General features: G+C 51.5%; 1 protein-coding gene across 1 annotated transcript; it reads left to right on the top strand.

Annotated features, from left to right (window-relative positions):
- Nucleotides 1-1,408: 1,408 nt before the first annotated feature.
- LOC144490857 (uncharacterized) lies at nt 1,409-15,768 on the top strand (the record flags this gene model as incomplete). The annotated part of the gene is made up of 6 exons (XM_078208549.1): nt 1,409-1,552; nt 1,691-1,775; nt 8,625-8,671; nt 8,921-9,043; nt 11,586-11,614; nt 15,631-15,768. Coding segments are annotated over 6 exons (566 nt in total), but the record flags the coding sequence as incomplete, so codon positions are not given.
- Between the last annotated feature and the right edge of the window lie 1,732 nt (nt 15,769-17,500).

Below are 17,500 nucleotides of genomic sequence, written 5' to 3'. Positions count from 1 at the left end.
TTGCTGATGACACCAAAGTCGGTGGTGTGGTAGACAGTGAGGAAGGGTGTCGTAGTTTGCAGGAAGACTTAGACAGGTTGCAAAGTTGGGCCGAGAGGTGGCGGATGGAGTTTAATGCGGAGAAGTGTGAGGTAATTCACTTTGGTAGGAATAACAGATGTGTTGAGTATAGGGCTAACGGGAGGACTTTGAATAGTGTGGAGGAGCAGAGGGATCTAGGTGTATGTGTGCATAGATCCCTGAAAGTTGGGAATCAAGTAGATAAGGTTGTTAAGAAGGCATATGGTGTCTTGGCGTTTATTGGTAGGGGGATTGAATTTAGGAGTCGTAGCGTTATGTTGCAACTGTACACAACTCTGGTGCGGCCGCACTTGGAGTACTGTGTGCAGTTCTGGTCCCCACATTACAGGAAGGATGTGGAGGCTTTGGAGAGGGTGCAGAGGAGGTTTACCAGGATGTTGCCTGGTATGGAGGGGAGATCCTATGAGGAGAGGCTGAGGGATTTGGGATTGTTTTCGCTGGAAAGGCGGCGGCTAAGAGGGGATCTTATTGAAACATATAAGATGATTAGAGGTTTAGATAGGGTGGATAGTGGTAGCCTTTTTCCTCTGATGGAGAAATCCAGCACGAGGGGGCATGGCTTTAAATTGAGGGGGGGTAGTTATAGAACCGATGTCAGGGGTAGGTTCTTTACCCAGAGGGTGGTGAGGGATTGGAATGCCCTGCCAGCATCAGTAGTAAATGCGCCTAGTTTGGGGGCGTTTAAGAGATCCGTAGATAGGTTCATGGACGAAAAGAAATTGGTTTAGGTTGGAGGGTCACAGTTTTTTTTTTAACTGGTCGGTGCAACATCGTGGGCCGAAGGGCCTGTTCTGCGCTGTAATGTTCTATGTTCTATGTTCTATGTGTGTGAGAGAGAGTGTGTGTGTGTGAGAGAGTGTGTGTGTGAGGGAGAGTGTGTGTGTGAGAGACAGAGAGTGTGTGAAAGAGAGTGTGTGAAAAATTTAAAGTTTATTTATTAGTCACAAGTAGGGCTTACATTAACACTGCAATGAAGTTACTGTGAAAATCCCCCAGTCGCCACACTCCTGTTCGGGTAACACTGAGGGAGAATTTAGCACGGCCCAATGCACCCTAACCAGCACGTCTTTCAGACTGTGGGAGGAAACCGGAGCACCCGGAGGAAACCCACGCAGACACGGGGAGAACGTGCAGACTCCGCACAGACAGTGACCCCCCAAGCCGGGAATCGAACCCGGGTCCCTGGCGCTGTGAGGCAGCGGCGCTAACCCACTGTGCCACCGCACCGTCCCCAGTGTGAGTGTGTCGGTCGCCTCTCCATGTCCGGATTCGCCATGCTCTCTCTCCCCACGGACTTCACCGGATCTGTGTATCCTTTCTCCCGCAGTTTACCATCAGGTTGAGATTGAACCGTGCAAGAAGGACACGGATCGGGTCTGCGGATGCCCGCCCGGAATGTTCCAAAAACGAATCGTGGAAAAGACTTTCCAGTGCTTGAACTGCACCTTCTGCAAAATCGTGCTTCAGAAATGTAAGTGGCAGACGGAGCGTTAAATTCAACCCCTCCCCCTCCTCCCTCCCCCCCCCCCCACTCCCTCGTCTGGACGCCACTCCCGGTCTCCATCTCAACCCTCGCTCCCTCGCTAAAATCTATCCCTCTCTCCGCTAGGCGGGGGATACAACGACACAATCTGTCACTGCGAACCTGGTGAATATTACGATCTTCGGATGAAGAAATGCCAATCGTGCGACAGGTAAGTCTCCCTCCCATCAAACACTCCCAGGACAGGTACAGCACGGGGTTAGATACAGAGTAAAGCTCCCTCTACACTGTCCCCCATCAAACACTCCCAGGACAGGTACAGCACGGGGTTAGATACAGAGTAAAGCTCCCTCTACACTGTCCCCCATCAAACACTCCCAGGACAGGTACAGCACGGGGTTAGATACAGAGTAAAGCTCCCTCTACACTGTCCCCCATCAAACACTCCCAGGACAGGTACAGCACGGGGTTAGATACAGAGTAAAGCTCCCTCTACACTGTCCCCCATCAAACACTCCCAGGACAGGTACAGCACGGGGTTAGATACAGAGTAAAGCTCCCTCTACACTGTCCCCCATCAAACACTCCCAGGACAGGTACAGCACGGGGTTAGATACAGAGTAAAGCTCCCTCTACACTGTCCCCCATCAAACACTCCCAGGACAGGTACAGCACGGGGTTAGATACAGAGTAAAGCTCACTCTACACTGTCCCCCCATCAAACACTCCCAGGACAGGTACAGCACGGGGTTAGATACAGAGTAAAGCTCCCTCTACACTGTGCCCCATCAAACACTCCCAGGACAGGTACAGCACGGGGTTAGATACAGAGTAAAGCTCTCTCTACACTGTCCCCCATCAAACACTCCCAGGACAGGTACAGCACGGGGTTAGATACAGAGTAAAGCTCCCTCTACACTGTCCCCCATCAAACACTCCCAGGACAGGTACAGTACGGGGTTAGATACGGAGTAAAGCTCCCTCTACACTGTCCCCCATCAAACACTCCCAGGACAGGTACAGCACGGGGTTAGATACAGAGTAAAGCTCCCTCTACACTGTCCCCCATCAAACACTCCCAGGACAGGTACAGTACGGGGTTAGATACGGAGTAAAGCTCCCTCTACACTGTCCCCCATCAAACACTCCCAGGACAGGTACAGCACGGGGTTAGATACAGAGTAAATCTCCCTCTGCACTGTCCCCATCAAACATTCCCAGGACAGGTACAGCACGGGGTTAGATACAGAGTAAAGCTCCCTCTACACTGTCCCCATCAAACACTCCCAGGACAGGTACAGCATGGGGTTAGATACAGAGTAAAGCTCCCTCTACACTGTCCCCATCAAACATTCCCAGGACAGGTACAGCACAGGGTTAGATACAGAGTAAAGCTCCCTCTACACTGTCCCCATCAAACACTCCCAGGACAGGTACAGCACGGGGTTAGATACAGAGTAAAGCTCCCTCTACACTGTCCCCCATCAAACACTCCCAGGACAGGTACAGCACGGGGTTAAATACAGAGTAAAGCTCTCTCTACACTGTCCCCCATCAAACACTCCCAGGACAGGTACAGCACGGGGTTAGATACAGAGTAAAGCTCCCTCTACACTGTCCCCCATCAAACATTCCCAGGACAGGTACAGTACGGGGTTAGATACAGAGTAAAGCTCCCTCTACACTGTCCCCATCAAACACTCCCAGGACAGGTACAGCACGGGGTTAGATACAGAGTAAAGCTCCCTCTACACTGTCCCCATCAAACACTCCCAGGACAGGTACAGCACAGGGTTAGATACAGAGTAAAGCTCCCTCTACACTGTCCCCATCAAACACTCCCAGGACAGGTACAGCACGGGGTTAGATACAGAGTAAAGCTCCCTCTACACTGTCCCCCATCAAACACTCCCAGGACAGGTACAGCACGGGGTTAGATACAGAGTAAAGCTCTCTCTACACTGTCCCCCATCAAACACTCCCAGGACAGGTACAGCACGGGGTTAGATACAGAGTAAAGCTCCCTCTACACTGTCCCCCATCAAACACTCCCAGGACAGGTACAGTACGGGGTTAGATACGGAGTAAAGCTCCCTCTACACTGTCCCCCATCAAACACTCCCAGGACAGGTACAGCACGGGGTTAGATACAGAGTAAAGCTCCCTCTACACTGTCCCCCATCAAACACTCCCAGGACAGGTACAGCACGGGGTTAGATACAGAGTAAAGCTCCCTCGACACTGTTCCCCATCAAACACTCCCAGGACAGGTACAGCACGGGGTTCGATACAGAGTAAAGCTCCCTCTTCACTGTCCCCCATCAAACACTCCCAGGACAGGTACAGCACGGGGTTAGATACAGAGTAAATCTCCCTCTGCACTGTCCCCATCAAACATTCCCAGGACAGGTACAGCACGGGGTTAGATACAGAGTAAAGCTCCCTCTACACTGTCCCCCATCAAACACTCCCAGGACAGGTACAGCACGGGGTTAGATACAGAGTAAAGCTCCCTCTACACTGTCCCCCATCAAACACTCCCAGGACAGGTACAGCACGGGGGTTAGATACAGAGTAAAGCTCCCTCTGCACTGTCCCCATCAAACACTCCCAGGACAGGTACAGCACGGGGTTAGATACAGAGTAAATCTCCCTCTACACTGTCCCCATCAAACATTCCCAGGACAGGTACAGCACGGGGTTAGATACAGAGTAAAGCTCCCTCTACACTGTCCCCATCAAACACTCCCAGGACAGGTACAGCACGGGGTTAGATACAGAGTAAAGCTCCCTCTACACTGTCCCCCATCAAACACTCCCAGGACAGGTACAGCACGGGGTTAGATACAGAGTAAAGCTCTCTCTACACTGTCCCCCATCAAACACTCCCAGGACAGGTACAGCACGGGGTAGATACAGAGTAAAGCTCCCTCTACACTGTCCCCCATCAAACACTCCCAGGACAGGTACAGTACGGGGTTAGATACGGAGTAAAGCTCCCTCTACACTGTCCCCCATCAAACACTCCCAGGACAGGTACAGCACGGGGTTAGATACAGAGTAAAGCTCCCTCTACACTGTCCCCATCAAACACTCCCAGGACAGGTACAGCACGGGGTTAGATACAGAGTAAAGCTCCCTCTACACTGTCCCCATCAAACACTCCCAGGACAGGTACAGCACAGGGTTAGATACAGAGTAAAGCTCCCTCTACACTGTCCCCATCAAACACTCCCAGGACAGGTACAGCACGGGGTTAGATACAGAGTAAAGCTCCCTCTACACTGTCCCCCATCAAACACTCCCAGGACAGGTACAGCACGGGGTTAAATACAGAGTAAAGCTCTCTCTACACTGTCCCCCATCAAACACTCCCAGGACAGGTACAGCACGGGGTTAGATACAGAGTAAAGCTCCCTCTACACTGTCCCCCATCAAACATTCCCAGGACAGGTACAGTACGGGGTTAGATACAGAGTAAAGCTCCCTCTACACTGTCCCCCATCAAACACTCCCAGGACAGGTACAGCACGGGGTTAGATACAGAGTAAAGCTCCCTCTACACTGTCCCCCATCAAACACTCCCAGGACAGGTACAGCACGGGGTTAGATACAGAGTAAAGCTCCCTCTACACTGTCCCCCATCAAACACTCCCAGGACAGGTACAGCACGGGGTTCGATACAGAGTAAAGCTCCCTCTACACTGTCCCCCATCAAACACTCCCAGGACAGGTACAGCACGGGGTTAGATACAGAGTAAAGATCCCTCTACACTGTCCCCCATCAAACACTCCCAGGACAGGTACAGCACGGGGTTAGATACAGAGTAAAGCTCCCTCTACACTGTCCCCCATCAAACACTCCCAGGACAGGTACAGCACGGGGGTTAGATACAGAGTAAAGCTCCATCTACACTGTCCCCCGTCAAACACTCCCAGGACAGGTACAGCACGGGGTTAGATACAGAGTAAAGCTCCCTCGACACTGTCCCCATCAAACACTCCCAGGACAGGTGCAGCACGGGGTTAGATACAGAGTAAAGCTCCCTCTACACTGTCCCCCATCAAACACTCCCAGGACAGGTACAGCACGGGGTTAGATACAGAGTAAAGCTCCCTCGACACTGTCCCCATCAAACACTCACAGGACAGGTGCAGCACGGGGTTAGATACAGAGTAAAGCTCCCTCTACACTGTCCCCATCAAACAGTCCCAGGACAGGTACACCACGGGGTTAGATACAGAGTGAAGCTCCCTCTACACTGTCCCCCATCAAACACTCCCAGGACAGGTACAGCACGGGGTTAGATACAGAGTAAAGCTCCCTCTACACTGTCCCCCATCAAACACTCCCAGGACAGGTACAGCACGGGGTTAGATACAGAGTAAATCTCCCTCTACACTGTCCCCATCAAACATTCCCAGGACAGGTACAGCACGGGGTGAGATACAGAGTAAAGCTCCCTCTACACTGTCCCCCATCAAACACTCCCAGGACAGGTACAGCACGGGGTTAGTTGCAGAGTAAAGCTCCCTCTACACTGTCCCCAATCAAACACTCCCAGGACAGGCACAGCACGGGGTTAGATGCAGAGTAAAGCTCCCTCTACACTGTCCCCCATCAAACACTCCCAGGACAGGTACAGCACGGGGTTAGATACAGAGTAAATCCCCCTCTACACTTTCCCCCATCAAACACTCCCAGGACAGGTACAGCACGGGGTTAGATACAGAGTAAAGCTCCCTCTACACTATCCCCCATCAAACACTCCCAGGACAGGTACAGCATGGGGTTAGATACAGAGTAAAGCACCCTCTACACTGTCCCCCATCAAACACTCCCAGGACAGGTACAGCACGGGGTTAGATACAGAGTAAAGCTCCCTCTACACTGTCCCTCATCAAACACTCCCAGGACAGGTACAGCATGGGGTTAGATACAGAGTAAAGCTCCCTCTACACTGTCCGCATCAAACACTCCCAGGACAGGTCCAGCACGGGGTTAGATACAGAGTAAAGCTCCCTCTACACTGTCCCTCATCAAACACTCCCAGGACAGGTACAGCACGGGGTTAGATACAGAGTAAAGCTCCCTCTACACTGTCCCCCCATCAAACACTCCCAGGACAGGTACAGCACGGGGTTAGATACCGAGTAAAGCTCCCTCTACACTGTCCCCATCAAACACTCCCAGGACAGGTACAGCACGGGGTTAGATATGGAGTAAAGCTCCCTCACAGACTCCTCCTCCCAGTAACAAAGTTTGAATATCACGTTATAATGATACAAGAACTAATGACTCAAAGGCATTGGGGAAAGAAATTGTGGGTTAATTTATCCGGACTGGGCACATCAGGAGAATCTGAGGCTGCTATAGCTTTCACTGCAGCAGAGCTGTGCGCCAGTGTTCTGCTCAAAGCCAAAGTGAAACCAAGACTGGATACACTGGCACACTTTCCTTCCATGATGTCCAGCTGCTGTGACCTGAAGTAATGTTTCACCATTTGCCTTTTTGTTACGTAGTCACACCTTCAGGATAAGTACATCTATTTACAATAAATGTTCAGAATTAATTACCATGTCTACTTGCCTCTCTCTCTCTCTGTCTCTCCCTCTCTCTGTCTCTCTCTCTGTTCCTCTCTCTGTGTCTCCCTCTTTCTGTCGCCCACTCTTTGTCTCCCTCTCTTTGTCTCCCTCTCTGTCTCCCTCTCTTTGTCCCTCTCTCTCTCTCTCTCTGTCGCTCTCTCTCTCTCTGTGACTCCCTCTCTCTCTGTCCCTCTCTCTCTGTCCCTCTCTCTCTGTCCCTCTCTCTCTCTCTCTGTGACTCCCTCTCTCTCTGTCCCTCTCTCTGTCCCTTTCTCTGTCCCTCTCTCTGTGTCTCCCTCTCTGTCTCCCTCTCTGTCTCCCTCTCTTTGTCTCTCTCTCTCTGTGACTCCCTCTCTCTCTGTCCCTCTCTCTCTGTCCCTCTCTCTCTGTCCCTCTCTCTCTGTCCCTCTCTCTCCTTCGCTCTCTCTCTCTGTGACTCCCTCTCTCTCTGTCCCTCTCTCTGTCCCTTTCTCTGTCCCTCTCTCTGTGTCTCCCTCTCTGTCTCCCTCTCTGTCTCCCTCTCTTTGTCTCTCTCTCTCTGTGACTTGCTCTCTTTCTGTCCCTCTCTCTGTCCCTCTCAGTCTCTGTCTCTCCCTCTCTCTGTCCCTCCCTCTCTCTGTCCCTCCCTCTCTCTGTCCCTCCCTCTGTCCCTCTCTCTGTCTCCCTCTCTTTATCTCCCTCTCTTTGTCTCCCTCTCTGTCTCTCTCTCTCTCTGTCCCTCCCTCTCTCTGTCTCCCTCTCTTTATCTCCCTCTCTTTGTCTCCCTCTCTTTGTCCCTCTCTCTCTCTCTCTCTGTCACTCTCTCTCTCTGTCCCTCTCTGTCTCTGTCTCTCCCTCTCTCTGTCCCTCCCTCTCTCTGTCCCTCCCTCTCTCTGTCCCTCCCTCTCTCTGTCCCTCCCTCTGTCCCTCTCTCTGCCTCCCTCTCTTTATCTCCCTCTCTTTGTCTCCCTCTCTGTCTCTCTCTCTCTCTGTCCCTCTCTCTCTCTCGCTATCCCTCTCTCTGTCCCTCTCTTTCTGTCTCTCTCTCTCTCTGTCCCTCTCTCTGTCTCTCTCTCTGTCTCTCTCTCTGTCTCTCTCTCTGCCTCTCTCTCTGTCTCTCTCTGTCCCTCTCTGTCCCTCTCTCTCTCTGTCCCTCTCTCTCTGTCTCTCTCTCAGTCTCTCTGTCTCTCTCTCTCTGTCTCTCTCTCTCTGTCTCTCTCTCTCTCTCTGTCTCTCTCTCTCTCTCTCTGTCTCTCTGTCTCTCTGTCTCTCTCTCTCTCTCTCTGTCTCTCTCTCTCTGTCTCTCTCTCTGTCTCTCTCTGTCTCTCTCTCTCTCTCTCTCTCTGTCTCTCTCTCTCTCTCTCTCTCTGTCTCACTGTCTCTCTCTCTCTGTCTCTCTCTCTCTGTCTCTCTCTCTGTCTCTCTCTGTCTCTCTCTCTCTCTGTCTCTCTCTCTAATTCTCCTTATTATCTTCATGCTATTTTTAATATTTCAGTTGCAGTCCAGGATCCGAGTGTGCAGTGCTCTGTTCAACGAAATTAGGTATGTTCAGTCTCACCTCTTACCTTTCACACAAGAGTCGTGACCCCTGGGTTAGGGAGGGGGTGAATCAGACAGGGTTCCTGCTCCCGATCCCTGTCCACTGACCCCTGGGTTAGGGAGGGGGAGGATGAATCAGCCTGGGCTCCTGCTCCTGATCCCTGTCCACGGACCCCTGGGTTAGGGAGGGGGAGGATGAATCAGCCTGGGCTCCTGCTCCTGATGTTAATCTTTCAGTCTGTCTATTTACAGTTGAACCTGTAATTCTGATTCTCGCCACCATCTCTTTCACTGTGCTGGTCGCGATCGTTCTGGGAGCACTGACATACTGTCTCTACAGAAGTTACAAAAAGAGGCGTGGACCACACTCCCAGAGTAAGCTTTATCCTGCACTGGGATTGTGTACAGTGGGATTGAACGGGAAGGGGTTTGGGTCCATTGGGATTGTGTACAGTGGGATTGAACGGGAAGGGGTTTGGGTCCATTGGGATTGTGTACAGTGGGATTGAACGGGAAGGGGTTTGGGTCCATTGGGATTGTGTACAGTGGGATTGAACGGGAAGGAGTTTGGGTCCATTGGGATTGTGTACAGTGGGATTGAACGGGAAGGGGTTTGGGTCCATTGGGATTGTGTACAGTGGGATTGAACGGGAAGGGGTTTGGGTCCATTGGGATTGTGTACAGTGGGATTGAACGGGAAGGGGTTTGGGTCCATTGGGATTGTGTACAGTGGGAGTGAATGGGAAGGGGTTTGGGTCCATTGGGATTGTGTACAGTGGGAGTGAATGGGAAGGGGATTGGGATTGTGTACAGTGGGAGTGAACGGGAAGGGGATGGGGATTGTGTACAGTGGGAGTGAACGGGAAGGGGTTTGGGATTGTGTACAGTGGGAGTGAACGGGAAGGGGTTTGGGATTGTGTACAGTGGGAGTGAATGGGAAGGGGATTGGGATTGTGTACAGTGGGAGTGAACGGGAAGGGGATGGGGATTGTGTACAGTGGGAGTGAATGGGAAGGGTATTGGGATTGTGTACAGTGGGAGTGAACGGGAAGGAGTTTGGGATGGGGATTGTGTACAGTGGGAGTGAACGGGAAGGGGTTTGGGATTGTGTACAGTGGGAGTGAACGGGAAGGGGTTTGGGATTGTGTACAGTGGGAGTGAACGGGAAGGGGTTTGGGATTGTGTACAGTGGGAGTGAACGGGAAGGGGTTTGGGATTGTGTACAGTGGGAGTGAACGGGAAGGGGTTTGGGTCCATTGGGATTGTGTAGAGTGGGAGTGAATGGGAAGGGGTTTTTGTCCATTGAGATTGTGTACAATGGGATTGAACAGGAAGGAGTTTGGGTCCATTGGGATGGTGCACAGTGGGAGTGAACGGGAAGGGGTTTGGGATTGGGATTATGTACACTGGGAGTGAACGGGAAGGGGTTTGGGATTATGTACACTGGGAGTGAACGGGAAGGGGTTTGGGATTGTGTACAGTGGGAGTGAACGGGAAGGAGATAGGGATCATGTAGAGTGGGAGTGAATGGGAAGGGGTTTGGGTCCATTGGGATCATGTAGAGTGGGAGTGAATGGGAAGGGGTTTGGGTCCATTGGGATTGTGTACAGTGGGAGTGAACGGGAAGGGGTTTGGGATTGGGATTGTGTACAGTGGGTGTGAACGGGAATGGGTGTGGGATTGGGATTGTGTACAGTGGGAGTGAACGGGAAGGGGATTGGGATTGTGTGCAGTGGGAGTGAACGGGAAGGAGTTTGGGATGGGGATTGTGTACAGTGGGAGTGAACGGGAAGGGGTTTGGGTCCATTGGGATTGTGTACAGTGGGAGTGAATGGGAAGGAGTTTGGGATTGGGATTGTGTACAGTGGGAGTGAACGGGAAGGGGATTGGGATTGTGTACAGTGGGAGTGAACGGGAAGGCGTTTGGGATTGGGACTGTGTACAGTGGGAGTGAATGGGAAGGAGTTTGGGATTGGGATTGTGTACAGTGGGAGTGAACGGGAAGGGGTTTGGGATTGGGATTATGTACACTGGGAGTGAACGGGAAGGGGATTGGGATTATGTACACTGGGAGTGAACGGGAAGGGGTTTGGGATTGGGATTGTGTACAGTGGGAGTGAACGGGAAGGAGATAGGGATCATGTAGAGTGGGAGTGAATGGGAAGGGGTTTGGGTCCATTGGGATTGTGTACAGTGGGAGTGAACGGGAATGGGTGTGGGATTGGAATTGTGTACAGTGGGAGTGAATGGGAAGGGGTTTGGGGTCCATTGGGATTGTGTACAGTGGGAGTGAACGGGAAGGGGTTTGGGATTGTGTGCAGTGGGAGTGAATGGGAAGGGGTTTGGGTCCATTGGGATTGTGTACAGTGGGAGTGAATGGGAAGGGGTTTGGGTCCATTGGGATTGTGTACAGTGGGAGTGAACGGGAAGGGGTTTGGGTCCATTGGGATTGTGTTCAGTGGGAGTGAACGGGAATGGGTTTGGGATGGGGATTGTGTACAGTGGGAGTGAACGGGAAGGGGTTTGGGATGGGGATTGTGTACAGTGGGAGTGAACGGGAAGGGGTTTGGGTCCATTGGGATTGTGTACAGTGGGAGTGAACGGGAAGGGGTTTGGGTCCATTGGGATTGTGTACAGTGGGAGTGAACAGGAAGGGGTTTGTGGTTGGAATTGTGTACAGTGGGAGTGAACGGGAAGAGGTTTGGGATTGAGATTGTGTACAATGGGATTGAACGGGAGGGTGTTTGGGTCCATTGGGATTGTGTAGAGTGGGAGTGAACGGGAAGGGGTTTGTAGTTGGGATTGTGTACAGTGGGAGTAGAAAAGATTTTATTTGGGATCATGTTCTGTACGGTGAGATTGGAAGCATGTTTTGAAATAGAATTAATTATTTCTCCTTTTTGTTCAATACTTGCAGGTGAAACAGGGTTTTCGTCCAGATCAGAGGTGAGGGAAACAACTGTCTATAATAAAGGATGTGGGATATATCAGAGTGTTACAGTGAGGGGTGTGGGATATATCAGAGTGTTACTGTGAGGGGTGTGGGATATATCAGAGTGTTACAGTGAGGGGTGTGGGATATATCAGAGTGTTACAGTGAGGGGTGTGGGATATATCAGAGTGTTACAGTGAGGGGTGTGGGATATATCAGAGTGTTACAGCGAGGGGTGTGGGATATATCAGAGTGTTACAGTGAGGGGTGTGGGATATATCAGAGTGTTACTGTGAGGGGTGTGGGGTATATCAGAGTGTTACAGTGAGGGGTGTGGGATATATCAGAGTGTTACAGTGAGTGGTGTGGGATATATCAGAGTGTTACAGTGAGGGGTGTGGGGTATATCAGAGTGTTACAGTGAGGGCTGTGGGATATATCAGAGTGTTACAGTGAGGGGTGTGGGATATATCAGAGTGTTACAGTGAGGGGTGTGGGATATATCAGAGTGTTACAGTGAGGGGTGTGGGATATATCAGAGTGTTACAGTGAGGGGTGTGGGATATATCAGAGTGTTACAGTGAGGGGTGTGGGATATATCAGAGTGTTACAGTGAGTGGTGTGGGATATATCAGAGTGTTACAGTGAGGGGTGTGGGATATATCAGAGTGTTACAGTGAGTGGTGTGGGATATATCAGAGTGTTACAGTGAGGGGTGTGGAGTATATCAGAGTGTTACAGTGAGGGGTGTGGGATATATCAGAGTGTTGCAGTGAGGGGTGTGGGATATATCAGAGTGTTACAGTGAGGGGTGTGGGATACATCAGAGTGTTACAGTGAGGGGCGTGGGGTATATCAGAGTGTTACAGTGAGGGGTGTGGGGTATATCAGAGTGTTACAGTGAGGGGTGTGGGGTATATCAGAGTGTTACAGTGAGGGGTGTGGGGTATATGAGAGTGTTACAGTGAGGGGTGTGGGGTATATGAGAGTGTTACAGTGAGGTGTGTGGGATATATCAGAGTGTTACAGTGAGGGGTGTGGGGTATATCAGAGTGTTACAGTGAGGGGAGTGGGATATATCAGAGTGGTACAGTGAGGGGTGTGGTGTATATCAGAGTGTTACAGTGAGGGGTGTGGGGTAGATCAGAGTGTTACAGTGAGGGGTGTGGGATATATCAGAGTGTTACAGTGAGGGGTGTGGGATATATCAGAGTGTTACAGTGAGGGGTGTGGGATATATCAGAGTGTTACTGTGAGGGGTGTGGGATATATCAGAGTGTTACAGTGAGGGGTGTGGGATATATCAGAGTGTTACTGTGAGGGGTGTGGGGTATATCAGAGTGTTACAGTGAGGGGTGTGGGATATATCAGAGTGTTACAGTGAGGGGTGTGGGATATATCAGAGTGTTACTGTGAGGGGTGTGGGGTATATCAGAGTGTTACAGTGAGGGGTGTGGGATATATCAGAGTGTTACTGTGAGGGGTGTGGGATATATCAGAGTGTTACAGTGAGGGGTGTGGGATATATCAGAGTGTTACAGTGAGGGGTGTGGGATATATCAGAGTGTTACAGTGAGGGGTGAGGGATATATCAGAGTGTTACAGTGAGGGGTGTGGGGTATATCAGAGTGTTACAGTGAGGGGTGTGGGATATATCAGAGTGTTACAGTGAGGGGTGTGGGATATATCAGAGTGTTACAGTGAGGGGTGTGGGATATATCAGAGTGTGACAGTGAGGGGTGTGGGATATATCAGAGTGTTACAGTGAGGGGTGTGGGATATATCAGAGTGTTACAGTGAGGGGTGTGGGATATATCAGAGTGTTACAGTGAGGGGTGTGGGATATATCAGAGTGTTACAGTGAGGGGTGTGGGATATATCAGAGTGTTACAGTGAGGGGTGTGGGATATATCAGAGTGTTACAGTGAGGGGTGTGGGATATATCAGAGTGTTACAGTGAGGGGTGTGGGGTATATCAGAGTGTTACAGTGAGGGGTGTGGGGTATATCAGAGTGTTACAGTGAGGGGTGTGGGATATATCAGAGTGTTACTGTGAGGGGTGTGGGGTATATCAGAGTGTTACAGTGAGGGGTGTGGGATATATCAGAGTGTTACAGTGAGGGGTGTGGGATATATCAGAGTGTTACTGTGAGGGGTGTGGGATATATCAGAGTGTTACAGTGAGGGGTGTGGGATATATCAGAGTGTTACTGTGAGGGGTGTGGGGTATATCAGAGTGTTACAGTGAGGGGTGTGGGATATATCAGAGTGTTACAGTGAGGGGTGTGGGATATATCAGAGTGTTACTGTGAGGGGTGTGGGGTATATCAGAGTGTTACAGTGAGGGGTGTGGGATATATCAGAGTGTTACTGTGAGGGGTGTGGGATATATCAGAGTGTTACAGTGAGGGGTGTGGGATATATCAGAGTGTTACAGTGAGGGGTGTGGGATATATCAGAGTGTTACAGTGAGGGGTGTGGGATATATCAGAGTGTTACAGTGAGGGGTGTGGGGTATATCAGAGTGTTACAGTGAGGGGTGTGGGATATATCAGAGTGTTACAGTGAGGGGCGTGGGGTATATCAGAGTGTTACAGTGAGGTGTGTGGGATATATCAGAGTGTTACAGTGAGGGGTGTGGGGTATATCAGAGTGTTACAGTGAGGGGAGTGGGATATATCAGAGTGTTACAGTGAGGGGTGTGGGGTATATCAGAGTGTTACAGTGAGGGGTGTGGGATATATCAGAGTGTTACAGTGAGGGGCGTGGGGTATATCAGAGTGTTACAGTGAGGTGTGTGGGATATATCAGAGTGTTACAGTGAGGGGTGTGGGGTAAATCAGAGTGTTACAGTGAGGGGAGTGGGATATATCAGAGTGTTACAGTGAGGGGTGTGGGGTATATCAGAGTGTTACAGTGAGGGGTGTGGGGTAGATCAGAGTGTTACAGTGAGGGGTGTGGGATATATCAGAGTGTTACAGTGAGGGGTGTGGGATATATCAGAGTGTTACAGTGAGGGGTGTGGGGTATATCAGAGTGTTACAGTGAGTGGTGTGGGATATATCAGAGTGTTACAGTGAGGGGTGTGGGATATATCAGAGTGTTACAGTGAGTGGTGTGGGATATATCAGAGTGTTACAGTGAGGGGTGTGGGGTATATCAGAGTGTTACAGTGAGTGGTGTGGGATATATCAGAGTGTTACAGTGAGGTGTGTGGGATATATCAGAGTGTTACAGTGAGGGGTGTGGGATATATCAGAGTGTTACAGTGAGGGGTGTGGGATATATCAGAGTGTTACAGTGAGGGGTGTGGGATATATCAGAGTGTTACAGTGAGGGGTGTGGGGTATATCAGAGTGTTACAGTGAGGGGTGTGGGATATATCAGAGTGTTACAGTGAGGGGTGTGGGGTATATCAGAGTGTTACAGTGAGGGGTGTGGGATATATCAGAGTGTTACAGTGAGGGGTGTGGGGTATATCAGAGTGTTACAGTGAGGGGTGTGGGATATATCAGAGTGTTACAGTGAGGGGTGTGGGGTATATCAGAGTGTTACAGTGAGGGGTGTGGGGTATATCAGAGTGTTACAGTGAGGGGTGTGGGGTATATCAGAGTGTTACAGTGAGGGGTGTGGGGTATATCAGAGTGTTACAGTGAGGGGTGTGGGGTATATCAGAGTGTTACAGTGAGGGGTGTGGGGTATATCAGAGTGTTACAGTGAGGGGTGTGGGGTATATCAGAGTGTTACAGTGAGGGGTGTGGGGTATATCAGAGTGTTACAGTGAGGGGTGTGGGGTATATCAGGGTGTTACAGTGAGGGGTGTGGGATATATCAGAGTGTTACAGTGAGGGGTGTGGGATATATCAGAGTGTTACAGTGAGGGGTGTGGGGTATATCAGAGTGTTACAGTGAGGGGTGTGGGATATATCAGAGTGTTACAGTGAGGGGTGTGGGATATATCAGAGTGTTACAGTGAGGGGTGTGGGGTATGTTCTCTATTCTGACCCCACTGTCTGTGTTTTTCTCTCAGTTGGTCGTTCCCTGTGCTGAAACATTGCTCCCCATTCAGGAAGCCACTCCAACGAAATCTCTGAACTATTCGACTGCAGTGGTCGAACTTCCCGACTGTGTGCTTGTGGCTGGCAAGACTCAACTCCCAAACAGTTAGTAGAAACGGCGTGGGCAGGGCGGGGTTAGGGGGGGGTCAGGTAGGGAGGGAGGGAGGGATGGACAGAGGAATGGAGGGAGTTAGGGCTGGAGGGAGGAGAGTGGGAGAGCGGAGAGATGCATGGAGGGAGGGATGCTGAGAGGGAGGGAGGGACGGTGTGAGCGGCCGTGGGGAGAGTGGGAAGGATGGATGGAGGGAGGAGAGGGGGAGGGATGGAGAGAGGAGAAGTGGATGGAGAGGCGGAGAGAGGGATGGTGCGAGCGGATGGGGGAGAGAGGGAGGGATGGAGGGAGGAGTGATGGAGGGACGGAGGACGTGGAGTTGAGAGGGAGGGATGGAGGGGAGCGACCGGAGGCTGGAGGGGTTGGTGAGAGGTGTGGAGGGTGGGAGGGAGGGACGGAGATGGTGAGGGACGGAGGGAGTGGTGATGAGGAATGATTGAGGGAGGGATGGAGGGAGGGGGGAGCGATGGAGGGAGGAGAGATGGATGGGGAGATGGAGGGAGGAGAGATGGAGGGAGGGATGGAGGGAGGGATGGAGGGAGAGATGGAGGGAGGGATGGAGGGAGAGATGGAGGAAGAGATGGACGGAGGGAGGGATGGAGGGAGGATAGATGGATGGTGGGTGGTATGGAGGGAGGAGGAATGGAAGGAGGGATGGAGGAGAGATGGACGGAGGGAGGGATGGAGGGAGGATAGATGGACGGAGGGTGGTATGGAGGGAGGAAGAATGGAAGGAGGGATGGAGGAGAGATGGACGGAGGGAGGGATGGAGGGAGGATAGATGGATGGTGGGTGGTATGGAGGGAGGAGGAATGGAGGGAAGGATGGAGGAGAGATGGACGGAGGGAGGGAGGATAGATGGATGGAAGTCAGAGAGATGGAGGGTGGAAGAAATGGAGGGGGGAGCGATGGAGGGAGGGAGGGAGGGAGACGCGATGGAGGGAGGATAAATGGGAGGAGGGATGGAGGGAGGGAGGTGCGACGCAGGGAGGAGGGATGGAAGGAAGAGGGAGAGAGGGAGGAGGGATGGAGGGAGGATAGATGGACGGAGGGAGGGATGGAGGGAGCAGGGATGGAAGGAGGAGCGAGGGAGGGAGGAGGGATGGATGGAGGGAGGGATAGAGGTAGGAGAGGTGGAGGGAGAGATGGAGGGAGGAGCGATGGAGCGAGGGAGGGAGGGAGGGAGACGCGATGGAGGGAGGATAAATGGGAGGAGGGATGGAGGGAGGTGCGACGCAGGGAGGAGGGAGGGAGGGAGGAGGGATGGAGGGAGGATAGGTGGATGGAGGTCGGAGAGATGGAGGGAGAGATGGAGGGAGGGAGAAATGGAGGGAGGAGCGATGGAGGGAGGAGGGATGGAAGGAGCGATGGAGGGAGGTGCGATGGAGGGAGCGATGGAGAGAGGGAGAGATTAATGTAAATTATAATTAATTAATAATATATTACTATAATATTCAATAATTATTTTGCTTCAATATTATCTGGGAACAGAGTTGGTGAATATGAGATGAAATGATGAGATGAACAATTAGATCAGTGCAATGATAATTAAAAGAGGGAATATTTTGTCGCTCGGGCAGGGGAATGTCTACTTGTGGAGCACTGGTTTTCAGGCCCACAGCTGGAATCTTGTTAGGATCCATCGCCTTCGCAATGTCTGGTATCCTCTTCCTGATATCAGCTGGAGTGCATCAAACTGGCTGAAGTCACTTGGAAATAAGTGGATGCGT

This window comes from Mustelus asterias, unplaced genomic scaffold (genome assembly GCF_964213995.1).
Source record: "Mustelus asterias unplaced genomic scaffold, sMusAst1.hap1.1 HAP1_SCAFFOLD_3921, whole genome shotgun sequence".
Taxonomy (NCBI): Eukaryota; Metazoa; Chordata; class Chondrichthyes; order Carcharhiniformes; family Triakidae; genus Mustelus; species Mustelus asterias.
Note: the sequence above shows the minus strand (reverse complement) of the source record. Positions and strands in the feature narration are given on the sequence as shown.